Genomic DNA, 22,005 nt, shown 5'->3' with positions numbered 1-22,005 from the left:
TTATATCCCACATGAGTCCATCTGACTTATTTCAGTTAGCATAATACTCTAAGATGCATCCATGTTGTTGCAGATGGCAATGTTTCATCTTTTTTATGGCTCAGTAGTATTCATTATATATATGTACCACATCTTCTTTATCCAGTCATCCATTGATGGACACTTAGGTTGTTTTCATGTCTTGGCTATTGTAAGTGTTGCAGTGAACATAGTGGTACATGAATAAATGTTTTCAAATTTGGGGGATAGATCCCAGAAGCTTGCTGGGTCATATTGTAGTTCTGTTCTTGATTTTTTAAGAACCTTCATGTTGTTTTCCATAGAAGCTGCACCAGTTTACACCAGCAGTGTAAGAGGGTTTTTTCTCCACATCCTCTCCAGCACTTGTTTTTGTCTTTTTGATAATAGCCATTCTAACAGATGTGAGGTGATATCTCATTGTGGTTTTGATTTGTATTTCCCTAATAACTAATGATGAACATCTTTTCATATATCTGTTGGCCATCTGTATATCTTCCTTGGAAAAATGTCTGTTCGGGTTCTCTTAATGAAAATTTGGGGGGGGAGGGGGTTTGCCATTAAGTTGTATGAGCTTTTAAAAATATATTTTGGATATCAACCCTTATCTGATACATGATTTGCAGATATTTTCTCCCATTCAGTAGATTGCCTTTTCATTTTTGTTGACGATTTCCTGTGCTGTGCAGAAGCTTTTAAGTTTGATGTAGACCCACTTATTTATTTTGGCTTTTGTTGTGTTTGCTTTTGATGTCAGATTCAGAAAATCAACACCAAGATCTTTCGTATGTGGCTATACAGTTTTCCCAACACCATTTATTGAAGATACAGTCCTTTCTCCACTGTATAGTCATGGTTCCTTTGTCATAAATTAATTGACCATGTATGCTTGGGTTTATTTCTGGTCTCTGCTCTGTTCCATTGACCTATGTGTGTGTTTTTATGCCGGTTCCATACTGTCTTAATTGTTATAACTTTGTAAAAGAGTTTGAAATCAGATAGTGAAATGCCTCCAGCTTTGTTCTTTCTCAAGGTTGTTTTAGCTATTCAGGGTTGAAATAACTCTTAACTAGATTTATTATGGAGTTTTCTTGGCTTACGCATCCAACCCCCCTTCATATTTGGAGGAATTTTTCTGTGTTGTAATCTTGAGTGACAGTACTCAGTGTCCCTCACTCCATTGTGTGACAGCCAAGGCATGTGACATACACTTGGCTCATTTGATGCCGCTGATCCAGACTTTGAATCTGGGTGGAGCAAAGAAAGAGGAATGGTTAGGATTCATTTGCTGCTATTACAAGCCTGTCTTGTCCAGACTCTTCAGCTAAAGGACACTTAGTGTCTTTTTACTTCTTGACTTAACTGAGCTGCCTTGATTCCTCTCTGTTTTCTACGCTTATATTTGAGTCCCATCACCACCCCCCATTTTATTTTTTTTCTACTTCCTTAGAATAGCCCTTCAGATATATTATATCTAAAAATGAATTATTGTATCTGCTGTGCATCTGGCACATAGTAGAGACCATAAATATTAAATTCAGTGTATACCTACCGTTTAGTCTCTTTATTGAGGTTCATCAAGTGCTCTATTTCATCCGGAGTATAATAACAACAAGGCATTCGGGAAGCACCCAGCAGCATATTTACAGATCTCCAGAGACATAACAGTTTCACTTTGGTTTCTAATCTTAAGAGTATCAGTTATTTAGGCTCCAGGCTTCTCTTGTAAGTGAAATGTCCTGCTAACTGTGTTTCTGCCTTTGGAATTTTTATTTAGTCAGAAGACTCAAGAATGAAGGAGATTTTGTTTTAAAAAAACAAACAACAAAAAAGACCACACTGTCAGAAGGCAGCAAGTGGGGGGCTACTTCTGCTGGTTCTGCTTGTGTTCCCCGATGATCGGGGCTGGAAACATAGAGACTCAACCTGTGTAGTCTTTGCTCTGCCGAGTAACATTCACTTGGCCTTTGAGTTTGATGGGTGCCTGCCATCCGTGTGAATTTCTGAGCTGTTAGAAGAAGCTAAGAAAAGGGAGATTTGTTTATCTGGGTCTCTTCAAATTTCCTCCTGTTAGCCTGCTGGCAGCATACTGCCCTGACCCTGCAGGGGAGGCATGCCCCCCACAATGCACTCTGCCATCATACCTGTGTCTCCTTCATGACACAAACCACAGTTGTAGCTAAGTAAGTATTAAATTACTTATTTTACAGAAAAATCATAGCTCATATTTAGTGAACACTTATTTGCTAGGCATTGTATTGGGAGCATTATGTGCATTATCACATTAGTCCATAAAAGTGTTAAAGCCTCATTTCTTAGGTGAAGAAAGTAAGGCTCAGAAAGATCCGGAAGTCGTCCAAGATCATGCGATTAATAAACACCAGATCCGGATTTTGAATTTACAGTGGTGTGTATACCAGTGGATGTGTTGCTTAGTTTCAGTATGCATAAATAGAAATTAAATGATACCTGAATTACCATTCTGTGCAAAAGATAGGAGCGTAAGAAACCTACGGTTTGCATTTTAAACACAATCAAGAATGTGTTGGTGATTAGCCAGGTAGTTGTGTTTTTTTCTATATCTGTTGAAGATTTAGATAGAACTGACCCAATTCTCAAAAGTTAATTGCTCGCCATGCCGGCACGGCTCCGTGGTTGAGCATTGACCTTTGAACCAGGTCACAGGTTCGATTCCCGGTCCGGGCACATGCCCACGTTGCAGGCTTGATCCCCAGCGTGGGGCATGTAGAAGGCAGCTGATTGATGATTCTCTCTCATCATTGATGTTTCTATCTCCCTCCACCTCTCCTTTCCTCACTGAAATATAAATATATATATATATATATATATATATATACACACACACACACACACACACACACACATACACACACAAACACACACATACATACACACACTCTTTTTTAAAAGTCAAATTGCTGCCTATTAAATAGGCTGATATGTAAAGAAAGCTGACCTTTTTGTTCACTTACAATAATATTGTGACAAATTCTGTCAATCTCTGGTCTCTTTTAGAAAAGAAGAGAAGAGAGCACTAGACTGAAGGAGGAGGGAAATGAGCAATTTAAGAAAGGAGGTAAGAGAACGGTTTCAGCACTGATGTCTTCTCACTCTTCTTTTTCTTTCGTAGAGTCTGGAGAAAGCCCCAAAGAACATTTGGAAACAACTAGCAAATAAACTGCTTTCAATACTTTCTGCCTTCCAGCATTTACAATATTGTTTTTTACCAGGTTCAAATTGTTCTCAGCTGACAGTGACCAGTTACCATGTGTCTCTTGACACAGGCATAGTTCTTCTTTTCTATAATCCAATCTCTATAAATCCAGAAATTGGGAGGAGAACTCTTCAGCTGTGGCTTTGGAGATCTTTAACCTGGAATGTTAAGAGACTCTCTGCTGCACTGCTGCAAAACCAGGGCCCCATTCCTCACTTTGAATAGCCTATAAAAACCAGCCGCGGGCTCTGGCAGGGCCCAGGGAGGAATCCTGCTTGTACTTGGGCTGCGCTTTCATGTGCCTTTTTCTTTGGATGCTGTAAGCAGAGAGGTGCTCTTCATGTCCTTCTGGGTTTCCTCCATAGGCTTAGGAATAAGTCGGGCTCATTCCGATACTTTGGGCAACTGTTTGATCTTATGATAGCCTTTGCCACATCGTAAAGGGTAGATGCTTTAAAAATCTAGGAATAGTAACATCTCTCCCTAGTTATTTTTAGGTTTAAAAATTTGTTTCTTACATCCTGGTTTAATCAGTCATCACTTCTGTTGTTCTAAGAGAACTAATGGTTCTGATTTTGAAAACTTATCTCTTTGTATTTTAGTATTAAGTATTTCTAACCTGAGAAAGGTGTGAATAGACAATTTTCCTTTAGGACCCTGATTATTCTGCATGGCAATGCATATATAAATTTATTACCACTTTCTCTTTTAAGGTCTTTAGTCAACAGGCCATTAATCCCAGACTTCAGTCTCTTTAATCTGTCCAGTTCCCAGACCCCTCTCAAAGCTCCTTACTAAATTGATAAGCCATATGGAAGCTGAACATTTGGAGTATTCTGTTGGAGACCTTTGTCCTGTGACTGGAAGCCTATGCACTCCGAGATCCTATGGAAGACAGTCTATCAGGAATAAAGTAATAACCTCTCACCTTTTACCTTATCCTCAGATTACATAGAAGCTGAACGTTCTTACAGTCAAGCCCTTCAAATGTGCCCATCCTGCTTCCAGAAAGACAGGTCTATTCTGTTTTCAAATAGAGCTGCTGCAAGGATGAAACAGGTATGTGACATTGTTTGGAAAGTGGCTACAGTGTTTGGACAGGTTCAAGCCTCAGACTAATGAGAGGGCACAGTCCTCTCATGGCCACGTGCAAGTCCCAGCTTGGAGGGCAAAGCCCTCCCAGCACAATTATAGCCAACAGCTATAGTTGTAGGCTTGAACCTATGGTCCGCACACGTGGCCCCACGTGTCTGAGTGATGTGGACTTGATAGAGTTCAGGTGCATGTAATTGAGTAGAATCGAAACACACGAGAATGTTGTAAACATCTTGACCACGCCCTTACTTTGTCTCGTGGCATTTGGCTATAAATTAAAGGCATGGCTTGCAGTCTGTGGCGCTCTCGCTAGCTCTCCATCAGAGAGGACAGTGTCCCACCCAAACCCAGCTTTCTTCTCTAGTCTGTCTTTTCTCAATCCTTTAGCGCCCCCTCTCAGGGTCACCGAACCTGGCTGAGCTGGCGTGGCACATAAGGCGCCCAACATGGGGCTGAGTATGCCATGGCCGTGCCGGCCCGGCACAACATTGACCTTTTCTTTTTTTAAGAAGCACACGGACTTGCAGTGTATTTGTAGGATAGCTTCTCTCCAAAAACTCACATAGGGCCTTAACGTTTGTATCTCCCTTTTCCTGCTCATATATTTCCCTGATATAAAGGGCACAAGAAAGATAGAAACATATTTTTAAAGCTTGAGTCAGATTACTGTTAACATTCCTCATTAAAGCGGCTGAGGGAACACTTTACAGAAAGAAGACTGTCAAAGTTTCCACCAAACTAGGGAAGGTTAATGAAGCAAAGACCTAGTGGCGCATGGCTTGCAATAGCTACAGCGGTTGTTTTAGGCTCTGGGATTCTAGATAAAGACTCGAGGGAAGCACTGGTTAAAACTTGGGATTTGTAGATGCTTCTTCCAGAGGGTCTGATTTTCCTGTTGAAAGTATGACGTGGAGAGAAATGTCCACCAGTTGTAATGAGTGGTGCCCTTAACAGCAAGATAGGAGTCAGGGAAAGTTCAGGAACATTTTGCATTTCTAAAGGCTCGAGAACCTAGTGTAGCAGGGTGAATGTAGAATAGAAAAGAGTGTAGTTGTATTTCTTTTGTACCATGTTGGTATTAAAAGTTAGATTTGTCTGATTTCCTATTTAGTTAACATAGTAGATTTTGCTGGATTGAAATGATAGGAGTCTTTAAAAAGCACTACACTTGTTTGGCTACTTGTGTCCAAAGTTCAAAGAGTGGGTTATGTAACATACCTGTACGCAACCACGAAGCAGGCCCTAGCTTGGGCAGAGTGGTCTTTTTATTTGTTTAGATCAGGTATCCACGTCACTTTCTCATTGACGTTGCCTGAAATTCTCTAGTGCTGCTACCGAAGTCTCTTTGGATAACCAGGTTTAAAAAAGGGGGGTGGGGGGAGGGAAATCCAGGATGGTTTAGTTGTGCAGAAAGATGTTGTTTTTTTAAAACCAGAACTTGGTTTGTTTTATTATTGGATGCCGGGAGCCGGTCCATCCTTGCTGTTTCAAGGGACCTGGCATATATGGCATACTGTTCTTAATATGTTTGCTCACCTTCTTGGCACTATGTGTTTTAACCAAGGTCTCTGAGAAAGGTTGTTTCCCCAGGTAGGGATTTTCCCCTGAAGTTAGGGAGGGAATAAAACCTCTTAACTAAGTGCCAGGCGGGTAGTTAATCACTTTAACTACGAACAATCATGCTTAAGCTACATAATCTTATCTCCCTGGAATGGAGATAAGAAACGCCCTAACCTTTGTAATAGAGATTGATAGGATTGAATCAACTGGTATAAATACAGATGTAATAAGACAGCAAGAGTCAGAAATTAGAATACAGAGCTTAGAACACAGAACTAAGAATACAGAACCTACACAGAACTAGAGACAGAAGAACTTCGCTGGAGAGAACATGGCAAAAGATCCTGGACTGAACCTGACTACAGAAATTGGCAAGAGAACCTGACTAGAACCTGGATACAGAACCTGGCTGGAGAACCTGGAGAACCTGGCTGGAGAACCTAGCAAGACAACATGGACACAGAACCTGTCTGGAGATCCTAACCAGAACTTCGCTGGAGATCCAGACCAGAATTTGGCTGGAGATCCTGGCTAGAGATCCTGGCTAGGCTGCTGATGAACTGAATGCTGCCTCCGTGCCCTTCCTTCTTCGCCGACTCCCTCCTCACCTATGGGGAACCCCTGGACCTGCTGGGGCTGGACCCCAGCAATTGGATTCAGTCTCCAAAGTGAAGTAGTTTGGGGGTGATGCATGTGGCATTAGAGAATAATTCCAGAGTATATAAACAGACATATTAGGGGAAATAAAATAATTAAGTGTATTTAAACATTACTCATTAATATATCCAGCATCAGTCAGAACTCACACCTAACTTGGAAAACTCTCCTATTTTGCTTTTGCTTGTTGGAGACATCTTGTCCCATTCTCAGACTGGAAGTTGTCACTGCTAAATGGAATCGAGGGCACCTTCAGTGTCAAAAGAAATGCACCATGCCCATCTGGCTCCTGGGACTGGGATTCTTTGTTTCCACAGTTGCCAAGTTATTGGTATTGCTAGGCTCGGGTAGTATAAGCACCTGGTTCTGAGTTAGGGCAATGTGTGGTCTTTGTCACATGCGAGGAGAACGCAGGAGAGAGTTGCTCTGTGACCATTTCCTTTACAAAAGATAGGTTTCCAGTGGGGTGGGTGGGTGATTGTTTTGTTCTTTTAAGTTGCACTCTTTGATATTTTTAAGAAGATTCAAAAATTGGTAACTTGGAAATGTCCAGGATTAATGCATTTGAACAATTAAGGACCATATTCTGAGTTTATTCACGGAGGTGATGGGTTCACTGCTTTAAGAAGAATTTCTGAAAGGCAAGTTTGCAGGCACAGCATCCCTGACTGAATGCGCCCTGCCAAGCTTTACACTTCATGTCTGGAGAGAGAAAAGGCAGACGGTTGAGGGCAGAGTGTCAGGTCTGTGCCTGCCTCCATAAGAGAGTCAGAGCCCTAAAAGAGCAGATTAAGTTTTTTAAAACTACATTCCTTATATATTATGTACTTTGACTTATATATGTATATAGACTAATAGAAGTTATAGAAGGGTGGTAAAGAAGTTCTGATTTTTTTCCACATACCCCACTTTGCAGATTTTCACTCTAAGCAGCAGGCAACACCTGGGTCCCCTGAGCTGTTAGCAGACTCAGCCTGAAGCAGAGGATTCTGCAGTAAAAGGCCACTGTTCCTGATCCGCAAAGGCGTCAACTGTTCCTAAGACGCACTGCAGCTTAATAAGGCTTACTTAGGGGCACAAAGAATACCATCACAGCAGATGTGCACATCAGTTGTAAAGAGCCACTCCTTTTCAGAACTTTAAGATATGAAATTGTGAGTCCTGGATTTATAGAAAGCTAATATATTGGGGAAATACTGACTTATACAAAGTTACACAGATTTCTTTACTACAAGACTTCTTTGAACTTTTAATATGTGAATTGCTGTGAACATTGGAAGAGATATAATGCCTTGTTTTCCAGATGACTCTGGAACCTTCTGTGTTTATTATGGGTAAAAGGCACCTGACAAAAAATTGACTGTTTTAGCCCTAGCTGGTTTGGCTCAGTGGATAGAGCTTCGGCTTGCGAACTTAGGGGTTCTGCATTCGATTCCGGTCACGGGCACATGCCCAGATTATGGGCTCGATCCCCAGTAGGGGGCATGCAGGAGGCAACTGATCAATGATTCTCTCTCATCATTGATGTTTCTATCTCTCTCTCCCTTCTCCTTTCCTCTCCAAAATCAACAAAAATATATATATTTTTAAAAATTGACCGTTTTGCCGAAACCGGTTTGGCTCAGTGGATAGAGTGTCAGCCTGCGGACTGAAAGGTCCCAGGTTCGATTCCGGTCAAGGGCATGTACCTGGGTTGCGGGCACATCCCCAGTAGGAGATGTGCAGGAGGCAGCTGATCGATGTTTCTCTCTCATCGATGTTTCTAACTCTCTATCTCTCTCCCATCCTCTCTGTAAAAAATCAATAAAATATATTTTTTTAAAAAAATTGACCGTTTTAACCTTTTAAAGCATATAGTTTAGTTCCATTAAATACATTTATAAATGTTATGCAACTATCACCATCTGGTACCAGAACTTTCTCATGACCCCAGAAGGACACCCTGCACCCATTCAGTCTTCACTCCCCATCCTGGAACTGTTTTTAATTAAATCCTAAAATTCAATTTGGTAGACATTGCTCTAAAATAGTCTACAAAATATTTAGTATTTGCTACAGTAGCTATTACAGAATTGTTGGACATGTATTTGAACTAACATTTCTGTAATATTGTAGAATACTAATTGGGGGAAATAGACATTTTAGAACTGGGGAGTTAAACAGCAGGTTGGTGTCAGAGCTGGAACAAGAGTCAGGTTCATTCGACATTGGTCTTCTGTCCGCTGTGCCATGCTTTTCGATTTAGCAGCTCAGTCAGTGAGGGGTCTCGTTTGGTAGGTTGTTGTGTATCTTTGTTTCATCAGTGGATACGTTGAGGTTTTAACTGAGACTGCATGACAAGCCACACTGTGTTATTGTAGACATACCATTTGTATACTTTCTAGAAGATCCTACTTTGGGTCAGCTAGCCAAAGAAGAGGGTTATTAATTCAGTTATCCATATTTTAGTCATTGCCCTATTTATTGATCACAAAGTTTTCTCAGTATCAGCATTTTGACGTAAAGCATTGTGCAAATCAAATAGATCCATGACAACAGTCTTTAAGATATTTAGGAAGAAGCTACTTGAATATTTTGTTAGCAGAAGACTTTCAAGTCACCATATTTGAATTTTAGTTTGGAAGTAAGTTGCATGTTTTTGTGTGCTTTCTTTGAAGAGCATTCTGCATCCCCATAAGCAATTATTAATGATCAGCTTTTTCATTGAGCCTTTGGACCATTAAGACAGAACCAGGGTGACACGTATTAATGTTATATTTCCTTTTAGGACAAGAAAGAGATGGCCATCAGTGACTGCAGCAAAGGTACAACTTTTTGGTCTTGTTACCTGTTAACATTAAGAGCCTCACCTCAGCTAGACCAGCAGAGAGAGAGGCTCTGGGTTGGGTGTGCACCTGTACCTTGCCCCCTTCCTCTGAGGCATTTAAAGAAGCAGCTTTTTGGTTTAGCCCTTCTCAGCGGTATTATGTTGTAGTCACCGTAGTGTAAGTGTGCTCTTGAATGGATAGTTGAGTCCATTTATCTTGGCTTATAAATAAATACGTGAAGAAAAATTCAGAGCTACCTTGGCAGCAGAATCTGCTGGAACAGAATTTACGTCCTATAGTGTCCAAATTACTTTACTTTGAAATTGAAACGGAAGATCTTAGCTGCTATCAGGGCATCTGGATCTGTGTGTTTGGAGGCTGAGGGAGTAAGGGGCAGTTTCTGTTGGGAATTGGTACTCTTCAGATGTAATAATTCTTCTAAATCTACTTGCCATCATTTTAATTACCCTTTCAGGTTCCACACACTGAATCAAGACTTTGCCACTTTTTATCTGAGTTCTAGCAGGGTCTTTCCATCCCACCAACTTAGAGACACCTAGACTTAGGATCACTATTGTTTTGTTTTCAAAAAATTTTTGATGGGCGTTTTTCTTACCTTTCTAACCAGCTTGGTATGGAGAACATACATAATCACTTTCCCTTGCATCTTACTACTCATGGGGTTTACTAGCTAATTATTACTCTTCGTAATTTGTATTTTTGTTTGTTTTCCTCTCTTTAGATAATAATTTCTTTGAGAAAACCATAGGGTTAGAAAGAACCTTATGCTGTCTAGTCCAACTCTCATAGTAAGCATGAGTTCTCTCTTCTGTTTTTTGTTGTTGTTTTTTTTCCTTTACATTAATTCATCATCCTCTATACTGGGTCTTTCTTTTCTTTGTATTTTGTATTTCTTTTTAGTATCTGAATTAAACTATGCTACATTAGAATGTAGCTAACTACTTCTGATCTATTGCTATCTTGGGCTGGAACTAATTCTGAATGTAGTTTTGTTTGGAAGAAGGAATTTAACCTTAATCTGAGTGTGATATGTGGCTTTGAAAAATTTAAATTAGGAACAAACTGCTGATTTTCAGAGTTCCTTTCTCTGTAACCAAATGATGAGAAAATTGTAAGCTTGGTTAGTAGGGTGTACACTGGACAACAGTCATTTCCAGCTGCGGTCCAAAGAGGAGGAGCCATGTCAGGAAAATGAGAGGAAGGGGAAGACAGTGTTTTCCAGATTTGTGTTTGGATTTGGTTAAACCAATATCCATGAGAAATAATATTTTGTGACACATGAGAATTATATGAAGGTTGAATCTCAGCGTCAGTAAGTAAAGGTTTGTGGGAACACACCAGCCTTGTTTGCTCAGGCACTGTCTGGTTGCTTCATGCTACAATAGTAGAGTTGAGTAGTTGTGACAGACTGTCTGTCCTGCAAAGTCTGAAATCTTTAGTCTTTCCCTTTCCAGAAAAAGCTTGCTGGCCCCAGGTATAGCCTTGGACAAATGGCTCTTCCTTTCCAGTGGTTCTCAACCTTCCTAATGCCACGACCCTTTAATACAGTTCCTCATGTTGTGGTGACCCCCCCAACCATAAAATTATTTTCGTTGCTACTTCCTAACTGTAATTTTGCTACTGTTATGAATCGTAATGTAAATATCTGATATGCTATATGTGTTTTCCAATGGTTGCAACCCACAGGTTGAGAACCGCTGCTTTAGACCCTGAATGATAGTTGATTAACCAGTTAATTGCCACGTGTCCAAAACGGAAACCATCCTGCTGTGTCTATAGGCTCTTACGTCGTACAAAGGGTTAAGAAACTTGATATGGCCAAGTATGTATAGGCCCTTTTCCTTCATGGTAACAATGACCTCTTCTCCTTTTACAGCCATTCAGCTAAACCCCAGTTACATCAGGGCCCTGCTGAGGAGAGCGGAGCTATATGAGAGCACGGACAAGCTCGATGAAGCCCTGGAAGACTACAAGTCCATTCTAGAAAAAGACCCATCAGTGCACCAAGCCAGGGAAGCTTGTATGGTAAACCTCATTCTTTTCTTCTTTTCCTTGTGTTGCTACGCAGTGAGTCTGAAAACATCCTTGGGACACAACTGCATTCCGTTTCTATACTTTTGAGGAGCCTATCATAATATATGGGCAACAGAACTTGAAAGTGGTAGCCAGAGACTCACCATTAACCATTTAAACTCCATTCTCAGTGTGTTACCTGTATAAACCTTTCGTCTCTAGGGCAGACAGAAATCTTACTTCATTGTTGGACTAGGACAGTCTTGTGCACTGTAGTACAGTTCACACCAAAGTGAGGCTTGGTGTTGTAGGTAAGGAATGTCTGGTTTCCTGTCATCCTTTTTCTTATTCAGTCACCAAGTTTCTACTTATTGTCATAGGCCTAACATATTTGCAATTGAGTAGATCCTAAACCAGTGGTTCTTAACCTTCCTCATGCCGCGACCCTTTAATACAGTTCATGTTGTGACCCCCAATCATAAAATTATTTTCGTTGCTACTTCATAACTGTAATTTTGCTACTGTTGTGAATCGTCATGTAAATATCTGATATGCAGGATGTATTTTCATTGTTACAAATTGAACATAATTAAAGCATAGTGATTAATCACAAAAACAATATGTAATTATATATGTGTTTTCTGATGGTCTTAGGCAACCCCTGTGAAAGGGTCGTTCGACCCCCAAAGGGGTCGCGACCCACAAGTTGAGAACTGCTATCCTAAACTAACCTTCTTGTCTTTCTTAAAATGACTTCGTCTTATCCCCAACACTGCGTTCCTTTTGCTTCTAGATGTTATAATTTTTTTTTTAAATATATTTTTTTTGATTTCAGAGAGGAAGGGAGAGAGAAACATCAATGGTGAGAAAGAATCATTGATCGGCTGCCTTCTGCATGACCCACATTGGGGATCCAGCCCGCAGGTTTCCTGACCAGGAATCAAACCGTGACTTCCTGGTTCATAGGTCAACACTCAATCACTGAGCCATGCCAGCTGGGCTAGATGTTATAATATTTTCATGTCAATTGTAAATTAGCTAAATGTTACTGCTTCCCCACTTTAAAAATAACTTCAGGTTTGTACTTTACCTTTAAAACCACTCTGTGATTGTCCCTAATGCATAGAGCAGCATATATTCTAAAGGATGTACTACTGAATTGAATGTGCATATGTTATTACCCCATAATAATGGTGTTCAAATCAATTTGAGAAACCTGGTTTTAACTAAACAGTTCTCTTCACTGCCACCCTCTGCAGAGAGCCGTTCGGGTGGAGGGGCCTGTCTTGAGCCCCACCTGGGAGAACATGGGCCAGCAGCAGACAGGAGGTGGGGGATCTACAGACATGTTTTGTTTAAGCCAGCTTTTTGTTTCTTTTTTTAATTGAGGCCACTTGTCAACATTGAAAAATGGGAAGATTTGACTAGATAAAAATCAAAGCATACTCTTCTTGAAAATAAATAGGAAGGCCTGGCCAGTGTGGCTCAGTGGTTGAGTGTCGACCTATGATCCAAGGAGGTCATAGTTCCAGTCCCTGTCAGGGTACATTCCTGGGGTGTGGGCTCGATCCCCAGTGGGGGGCGTGCAGGAGGCAGCCGATCATTGATTCTCTCTCATCATTGATGTTTCTATCTCTCCCTCTCCCTTCCTCTCTGAAATCAATAAAAATATATTTTTTTAAAATTGGAAGATGTGGACATACCGGGTTCTTCTTGAACTCCTGCATGCACCATCTGGCTAGAGCTCTCCCATCCCACTGCTGGCCACACTGCTCCATACTGCCTTCTGCCGATTCCTTCACTTGTTTCTATTTCCTGTCTGCCCTGCTCTGCAGGATTTCTCACTTATCTCTTGTAACGATTTTTCTACCGAGCAAACCGGAGAAGTGTTGACTGATCTTTTCGCATTAATATCCTAGGTGGTTTGCTCTGTTTTTATACTTACTTCCTTCCATAATAACAGATCTCTTATTTATCTAGAAATGGAGTAATGGGAGACAGCCTGGTTTGGATAATTAAAATACATAAGCAATTTGAAACCAGTTTTAATCCTTTATTTGACTTTTAACATATCTCTGAATGGTGGTAAGATCAACTAACTTTGACATGATGAAACGGAATACTTAAAACCTTGGCCAGATTCTTGGTAGCCTTTATCCTTGTCATATTAGCTTTAAGCCTTCTGTAAAAGGAAGCCTTTTATGCTAGTTTTTAGATGTATCAATAATTTATTTTAATTCTTATAATAGAGTTATTACTGGAATCCCAGAGTACTTGGGGCCAATTACAGAGCTAAAAGGGACCAGAGGAGACTCTAATCTAGATCAGTGGTTCTCAGTTAGGAATGATCTGGTTCCCAGGGACATTTGGCAGTGTCTGGAGACATTGTCATGACTAGAATGGTACTATTGACGTCTTAAGTGGGTAGAGACCAGGGTTGCTCTCAACATCCTACAGTGCACAAGACAACCCCCATAACAAAGAATGTCTTGGTCCAAAATGCCAATAGTGCCAAGGTTGAAAAACATCCATTATCGATCCGATTCTTTCTCAGTAAATTAGATTCTTTAAAGAAAGGACTTCAAGGTAAAAAATACATAAATGAGCAAAAATATTTAAAATATCACCCATAATCCCACCACCTAAGTATACATACCATTGTAAAATTCTGGTAGGTATCCTTTCAGACATTTTTTTGTGTATATGTTTGGTCACATCTTTATTGAGGTTTTCCTTGTGCCACTGTTGCCAAAAACTGGACATAGAGCAGTGAACCAAACAAAACTCCTATCTTCGTGTGACTCACCCACAAACAAAGACTTGCTTTTTTATTTAATATCACATATCTGTACTTTACCTTATCTCACATTCACATTTGTTTTTAATGTTTCTCAAATTCAGAATAAAGCTGAGGGATTTTTACCAATCCCGGTTTCTCCTCTTTTCCCTCAGAGATTACCTAAGCAAATTGAAGAACGAAATGAAAGACTGAAGGAAGAGATGTTAGGTAAGTTTGCTTCCCTTATTTCTCTTGACCATAAGGGTCTGGGAAGTGTGGGTCCCAGGGACAGCACCACAGTTTGAAACAACCTCTGGGCCTTTAATTTCAGTTCCATGGGGCTAGTGAGCTCTTAGCTGTTTTCACTCCAGGAGGAGCACTGTGGTTTACAGAGGGTGTCAGCTTTTCAAAACCCAAACTGCTGTTTATTTTTCTTGAAAATTTCCCTGCCTATAAGAATGCAAACACAGTTCCCAACCTGGGATACCACCAACCTGTATTTCAGATCATGAGTGTCATGAAAACAGTTGAGTTTCTTCACTGAGTAAACAGCTTAAGGCTTTAAATTCATTAGGATGCAGTCACGACCAGCCAATACCATGGCAGAATTGAGGGAATTTCTGTTTTGAAAATGCACTGAGTCTCTTTGAGGAGATGTACGTGAGAAGACAGGGATTAGGAGTAAACGGGGACGTGGGGAAAAGGCTGTGAGTGGAGGGCAGGGCAAGTAGATTCTTTGGATCCATGTTTTAGTTAGTTCTCTTGTTTGCCAGATTTATAGTTGGAATCAGAGAAACCCTCTCATGAACAGTCTGCCCAGCATATTCTGCTTATAACCTGATGTTTCCCTACTCAAGATCGAGTATAGGGTCTTCCTTACGAATATTTTCTAAATTTGTCACATGACTTATATTTAATATAATGCAGTCACATGTGCCTAAAAGAAAAATCTTTTATAATAAGTTGAGCCTGGCCTTTTATGAGCTGTAAGTGTTGGGACCCAGAGAATGAGAACAGATTTCCCCACGGTTCACTCTGACAGGAGAGCTGATTGAGAAGAGCCCATTAGCCTAGGCTAGTGGTCAGCAAACTGCAGCTTGGCAAACCATGGCTTGCGAGCCACATGCGGCTCTTTGGCCCCTTGAGTGTGGCTCTTCCACAAAATACTGGCTCTTCCACAAAATACCGACTTCTGCACATGGGCCACAAAGTTTCAATTGCACTGTACGTGCACGCCCGCACGTGGTATTTTGTGGAAGAGCCACACTCAAGGGACCAAAGAGCCACATGTGGCTCGCGAGCTGCGGTAAACTCATTAGTCAACAGAGCCAAATATCAACAGTACAACGATTGAAATTTCTTTTGAGAGCCAATTTTTTTAAACTTAAACTATATAAGTAGGTACATTGTTATTAACTTAATTAGGGTACTCCTAAGGCTTAGGAAGAGCCACACTCAAGGGGCCAAAGAGCCGCATGTGGCCCGCGAGCAGCAGTTTGCCGACCACGGGCTAGGTGATCCACAGCCCTCCGGCTCTGCTGGCTGGACACAGGCTCCAGGGAGAGCTGCTTCAGACTGGCAGTTTCTAGAGCAGGGGTGGGCAAACTTTTTGATTCGAGGGCCACAATGGGTTCTTAAACTGGACCGGAGGGCCGGAACAAAAGCATGGATGGAGTGTTTGTGTGAACTAATATAAATTCAAAGTAAACATCATTACATAAAAGGGTACGATCTTTTTTTTTTTTTTTTTTTTTAGTTTTATTCATTTCAAACGGGCCAGATCCGGCCCGCGGGCCGTAGTTTGCCCACGGCTGTTCTAGAGCCTTCCCCTGTTTCTCCCTAAAAGGCTTTCTCTAATTTACTTATTTAATTGAACTTTACACCATGTTTGAGCAGAAAAATTATTTTGGAGATTCTCCTTTGTCAAAAAAGAGCGTTTCTCTCCTAACGATGATGCTTTATTTTAGCCCCAAAAAAGTAAGTGCATTTAGTTGAGCTAGACTTCCTGCTGAAAGAGATGGCTTTATGGATGACCACAGTGGACATGGGAAAGACAACTAGGCAGTGCTCTCCAGGCTTTGTGCAAAACCGGGAAGGAATGAGTGCAAACTGAGCCTGATTGCGTCGTCAATGGCAGCTGGGATCAAAACTTCCATCTGTCCCCGTCACTGTAAATTCTAATGAACCCTATCTTCATGGCTTTGGATTTTACTTATATTGTTCCCTCCATGTGAAATATTCAAGTTGAATTAATTCCTTCAGTTGCTTCGGTAATGAAATCTCCCATCCGACTTAAACAATTTAAGTTGCTTGGTAAGTAATAACTGGTTTGTTGTTACACATGAATAGTATTAATAGCTGGACTCTTTTTTCTTAATGAATATAAGGGTCATGAACAAAGTATTGCTTGTGGGTGTTACCTGCCATCGGGGAGTGTGAGGAGAGAAATCACTCTGATGGACTCAGCCCCACAAGAGCTTTCTGGGTGTTCTCCCCTCCTTGTCACGGGTGGCGTGGCTGTGGTCTGTGTGCCGTGAGAGCCTTGGAGGGTGGTCATTCTGAGTGCAAAATAACGTCACTTCCTTAGAAGGGGAGCAAGCTTTTGCCATGGACTTGGCATGATTTTTTGTGCGAGTTTCTGTGGGAATGATAGCTTCTGCTGGAGCACTGGTAGTTAAAGATTTTAAAAACTGCATGGTGTAGGAAATTATGTGGTTATTGAACAAAATGAGCTTTTATTCAGGTTTTTCTTTTCTCTCTATAACTTGACTTTCTTTTGTTAGAAAGAAGACTTATATACCCCCCTCCTTAGGGGGAAAAATCCTGATTGAAATTCGGAATGGGTAACACATACTCTGCCCTCCCTTCTTAGCCTGTCATTTATAAATGTCATCAGAACAGGAGTGGGGACCCAGGTGGCCTCAGCCCCAGTGCCACAGTCCTTGCTGAGCACAGGATGATCCGATTGGCTTTATATTTGAGGAAAGTGGTCACAACGGGAGTGTTTGCTTTTGTCCTTTCCTCTGGAAAGATTAACCTCATGGCCACGAAAGCCAGGGAATCTGAGGTTTGAAGGATCTCAGGCATGTGGTCAGTGATGTGATGAGGTGGAAATAGGTGTCCTGGACAGAGCTCCCCAAAGTCAGGCTGAGTGATGGTGCCAGATTTGCTACAGGGGGAATAGGGAAACCTAATTGACTACTGCCCGGATGGCGGGGTGGGGGTGGAATTTGGCCACCAATGAAAAGTGTGGCACATACAGGCAAATGAGCCTGTCTTAGGCACAAGGAAGCTGCTTTTTGTCTGAGTGTCCAACCTGACTTAAACAGCAGGAAAATTCATGTGTGTGATTGTGCATCTCTTTAGGAGCATGATCGTTACTGAAGGTGCTTCTCTGCCATCATCTTAAACAGCAAAAGGTGAACTTTTCAGATGCTAGAAACTTGTTGGTCCAAACAGAAAGTTTTTCGCTGTTCCCTTAGGTTCGACTGGCCCCCTCTGATTTCTTAGTTGCTATATCCAACATCGTAGACATTCAGATGTTTGGTCAGTGAATAAATGGCCTCTTTCCCACAATGTGGCACTGCCTTTCTGTCAGGCCCCTCCAGGCTCTCCTCTTCTGGTCACAGCACTAACAACCCCAAAAGCTCAGTACTTAAGCCATCAGTGGCCTTCCCTATGACACAAGAACCATAGACGCTGGGCCTGGCTTGTGGGAACCTAAACCTGATGCCATGCACCCTCCCTCCTCCCTTTCCGCCCATTGGACACACTGCTCACTCCTGCCTACCTGGGGAGGGGCCTGCAGTGAATCCTCCACCCAGGTAGTCGCTCTGGACAGGGGTTCTTCCAAATGAAATTGCCCTCTTGGGACTCTCAAGATGCGTGCTCACTTGCTGTGTCAGAGGAGCCACAGATTATGCCAGCAGGGACATTTTATTGGGCTTCTTAAAATATTCATTTCCTCCCTCTCCTCAACACCAAGACAGACTGCCAAAGTTCTGGGTGACACTTTCCTGAGGATGCCCCATCTTGTCTCTGCTTGGTGTGGTCCCCAATTCCTGCATTCCTCTACCAATACCATGCTCTGTGCTACCCCCTGTGTGCAGGGACAAGTTCTACGCCAGTGATGCTCCTTAAAGAGAAGCACTGAGCGTGCGTTCCAGGTTTATGTTTGGGAAGCCTGCCTGGAGAATGGTTGCCCTGCGTTCCTGGAGCTTTCTCAGACTGTGATGAGCTTCAGAGGGATAAATCTTAGAATGAAACCAAAAGTTCTTTCCATGAGTTATTAGTACAGGCTGGACATTTGAAGGACAGACATCTTCATGTTCTTTACCTGGGCTTTACTTCAAGATGGGAGGCCTCAGAGGGACAAAGTTGCTAACAGGGATAAGGTGGGAGGACCCTGTACCTCTGGTGACTGGGGTTTCTTTCCTTTTACCCCCATTCTCATCTCCATTGGAAGCAGATCTGCAAGAAAAATTAAGAACAGTTTTAGAAAGGATTGAAACTGCTTTTTCACTCATCCTAGCCAATATTTTCCAAAACACTCCTGGTTTCAAATATTCCATCCCTTTGCCCCATAAATCCCTAAGAATCTCTCAAATGTTCTAGAAACTCCCTCAACTATTGACATACAAGCTCCATGACTTTCTTGTATATAGAATCAGCATAAAATCCCTTGGTTACACCATGTGTCTCAGTTCTGGCTTTAGGACAGGAAGTCGCCGGTAGTTAAAGCCTGAAACTTGGGGAGAGAAGGCTGGACTATTGAGGTTGACAGGCTTGTGCAAATGAACGAGATCACCCCTTCCCTGAGAGTGATGCGTTTGGTGTGGAAGTTGAGGCTTTATGTAGAAAAGTAGGAGGCTCTTGAATTTGAAATCAGGTTCAGTAGAAATCTGCTAAGTGGAATTAGACTCAGCAGGTGGCTGCTATTGTTTCTTAGAGAACAGACGTGGAGAGGCCTGTGTCCCACCGCCAGGCAATGGGGATTGGCAGGGTGCCCTTGTTTACCCGGGAGCAGCAGGTGATTTGGCCACCACTCACCCCAGAGTTTATGTCAGCAGTTCTCAGCCTGAGGGTCCGGACCCCTTTGGGGGTCGAACGACCCTTTCACAGGGGTCGCCTAAGACCATCGGAAAACACATATATAATTACATATTGTTTTTGTGATTAACCACTATGCCTTAATTATGTTCAATTTGTAACAATGAAAATACATCCTGCATATCAGATATTTACATGACGATTCATAACAGTAGCAAAATTACAGTTATGAAGTAGCAACGAAAATAATTTTATGGTTGGGGGTCACCACAACATAAGGAACTGTATTAAAGGGTTGCGGCATTAGGAAGGTTGAGAACCACTGGTCTATGTCCTTTGGTGGGTCTGGCCAGTTTGGACAGGAAATTTTGCTCTCGCAGAAGCCAGCTGGGTTCCCTCCTGCTCATGTACACACAGGTTCCAGGGTGGATGGCATCGAAGTGACTGCACTCCAGAGGGGTAGTTGGGGACTGAGGCCTCATCATTTAAAAGCAGGAGTTTGTCACTACCAAGAGATGCTCTTTATATTTTGTAATCGGATAGTAAGGCGAGCTCAATGGGGGCCTTCCTGCTTCTGTTCATTCCCCATATTTATTTGCGTTTTTGCTTTTACATTGCAGGTAAACTAAAAGATCTTGGGAACTTGGTTCTCCGACCTTTTGGACTCTCCACAGAAAATTTCCAGATCAAACAGGATTCCTCTACTGGCTCTTACTCCATCAATTTTGTTCAAAACCCAAATAATAACAGATAACAGAGATAACAGTAACTTTTAAAGCTGGCTAGAAAATTGTGTGCTGCTTGCTGGTAGCAAGGGGAAAGGCCCTGCCAATGTTTACGTTCTAAAAGCATCTTATCTCAAAGGCCATCCAGTAGAGCCCAGTGCACCCTTCCTTGTGTTTTGTGATCAGGGTGAAATGTACGTCCTGATGTAATGAACCTAATCTGATTTCCATTTTAAGTTGGTGTCTGTGCAGCTCTTGTCCCTGGTTCTGGCTGTCCTTTGTTTTGTCCAGGAGGAGCCTGTTAAGGCTGACCTCCTAAGCCATACAAACATACAAGCCCAGACGCCAGCTCTCCTGGCCCCAGCAAACCTGCTGGTCAGAGACTGCCCAGACATGACTGATGGGGGTCCTGCCTACTGCCCTCTCCCAATCACACACACTGCCCAGGCTGCCAGGCGTGGGCTCCTGATTTCCTCTGTGGTAATAAATGCTTTCTGTGACAGTCTGCGCCTGTGAATTTTGTCCCCATGACAGCTGAAGCAGGCTTCTCTGGCTCTGGGAGCAGTGTTCAGGCAATGTCATTGTTACTGGACTCCACAGATTTGCCCGAAGTCTTAGTTGCCACCTTGAGGATGACCTTGAAAGAGTTGACCATTCTACCCTGTACTTGACTTCAGAAACCACCTCAAGCGTTGGCCCTCCCCAGGTTTCCAGATACTATGAAATCTTTTTTTTTTTTTTTTTTTCGACCAAGCATCTCTTATTTTCAACTTAAAATAGCTTCATTCAGGAATGGTGATATGTGAATCCCAGAATAAAATATTCTTTTAGACTACGTGAACCCAGAGGTTTCAAAGGTAGGTGTTTATTTGGGGTTTTTATATTCATTAGTTGATGCTGGTGAAAAGCTTCCAGTTTTACTGGTTTGTGACAAAGGCAGTGCCACGTTTCATCTCAGAAATGAAGTACATGCATAACTCTAAGTGACATGTTAAGGATTGTGCTGGTTCTTTGATCTCTTCTCAAAGCCCTTTAGGCTGTTGCTTTGTGGATAGTGGAATTATGCACAGTATTGACTTTGATTTGCTAAGCTTATCTCCCAGATTGAAAAGAAATTCTCCACAGAATTTACTAGGGGAGAGGGAGAAAGAATATTGCTAATTTTTTTTTATTCTTTTATGGTAAATTTTCCCCAAAAGGTTTGAGAAATCCTGCGTGTGTACAGAAACATAAAACTGGGTGGTGCAGCATCAGTGGCAAGTGCTGCTTGCACGTCCATGTCAGGCTGGAGTCGTGCTCAGACCCCTTCCCACTCCAAAACATTTAAAGAGTATTCTGTTGATATGTACGTTAGAATTAAAACAAATTTCTTAAATATTTAGTCAATTCTTTAAAAGTAAATACATTTCATGTTAATATAAAAATTTCTAGAAAAAGATCTTCCAAATCAAAACACATTTTAATGAGTGACATCATTCTACATATTTGCAAATCTCTTAAACATTAGGCTTGATAGAAGATTCTCATTGTCACAGTATCACATCATGTCGTCTGGAAAATTCTGCATGCTCATGACAGAATGATGGTGAAAAAAGCAGATAATCCCTTAATATTACTAAGAAAATATTATGGACTATATTTTGCTTAGATTTGACTTGAGTTCAATGGCCGAGACTGAGCAAAGGTTGGGACTGAGATTCCTGAAGGACTAGCTGAGCTCCAAGGAATAGGAATCTTGTTTGCCTAGAAACAGCCCTGGTGAAGACACCACCATTCCTGCAGGGTGTAGAGGTGTTGCTTTTTAGGCCTCCCCCCACCCACCCCAACACACACACACACACACACCCCCTCCTGAAATCATACAGGATACCAAACAAGGCCCACATTAAATGCCTCTAGTGAGTGGGCCAAGTAATGTATATGGAAAGAAATGAAGTTTGCTTAAGCCTAGAAGTTTATATGTACCACTGTTATTTCTCTACTTCCAAAATCTGGGGGAAACGGTAGATTTAAACGTTTTGAAAACATTTGACAATAGAAGAACCT

The 22,005-nt window shown here is 41.8% G+C and overlaps 2 protein-coding genes across 9 annotated transcripts in view; one reads left to right on the top strand and one right to left on the bottom strand.

The window, feature by feature from the left end:
• TTC1 (tetratricopeptide repeat domain 1) overlaps positions 1-20,461 on the top strand; it is a 36,117-nt gene extending 15,656 nt beyond the window's left edge. The window contains exons 3-8 of one of the 2 annotated variants that reach the window (XM_036314002.1): positions 3,055-3,115; positions 4,200-4,312; positions 9,333-9,369; positions 11,270-11,418; positions 14,359-14,413; positions 19,855-20,461. In XM_036314002.1, coding sequence (XP_036169895.1) covers positions 3,055-3,115; positions 4,200-4,312; positions 9,333-9,369; positions 11,270-11,418; positions 14,359-14,413; positions 19,855-19,988 — 549 coding nt within the window. In that variant the 3' untranslated portion in view covers positions 19,989-20,461. The remainder of the gene's footprint in view (positions 1-3,054; positions 3,116-4,199; positions 4,313-9,332; positions 9,370-11,269; positions 11,419-14,358; positions 14,414-19,854) is intronic. The other variant, XM_036314003.1, reaches the window with a different exon arrangement.
• Positions 673-22,005, bottom strand: part of PWWP2A (PWWP domain containing 2A) — a 61,308-nt gene continuing 39,975 nt past the window's right edge. For 2 of the 7 annotated variants that reach the window (XR_004968320.1, XR_004968324.1), the window contains one exon: positions 15,957-18,655. Coding sequence is in view for 3 of the 7 variants with exons in the window: in XM_036313998.1 (XP_036169891.1) it covers positions 18,549-18,655 (107 nt within the window). In the remaining 4 variants the exon portion in view is untranslated. Of the gene's footprint in view, positions 1,266-15,956; positions 18,656-22,005 lie in introns of those variants that run through there. The other 5 variants (XR_004968326.1, XM_036313997.1, XM_036313998.1 and 2 more) reach the window with 4 other exon arrangements.

This window comes from Myotis myotis, unplaced genomic scaffold (genome assembly GCF_014108235.1).
Source record: "Myotis myotis isolate mMyoMyo1 unplaced genomic scaffold, mMyoMyo1.p scaffold_m19_p_6, whole genome shotgun sequence".
In the NCBI taxonomy this organism is placed as follows: Eukaryota; Metazoa; Chordata; class Mammalia; order Chiroptera; family Vespertilionidae; genus Myotis; species Myotis myotis.
The sequence above is the reverse complement of the archived record's forward strand: the minus strand, read 5'-3'. Positions and strand labels throughout refer to the sequence as shown.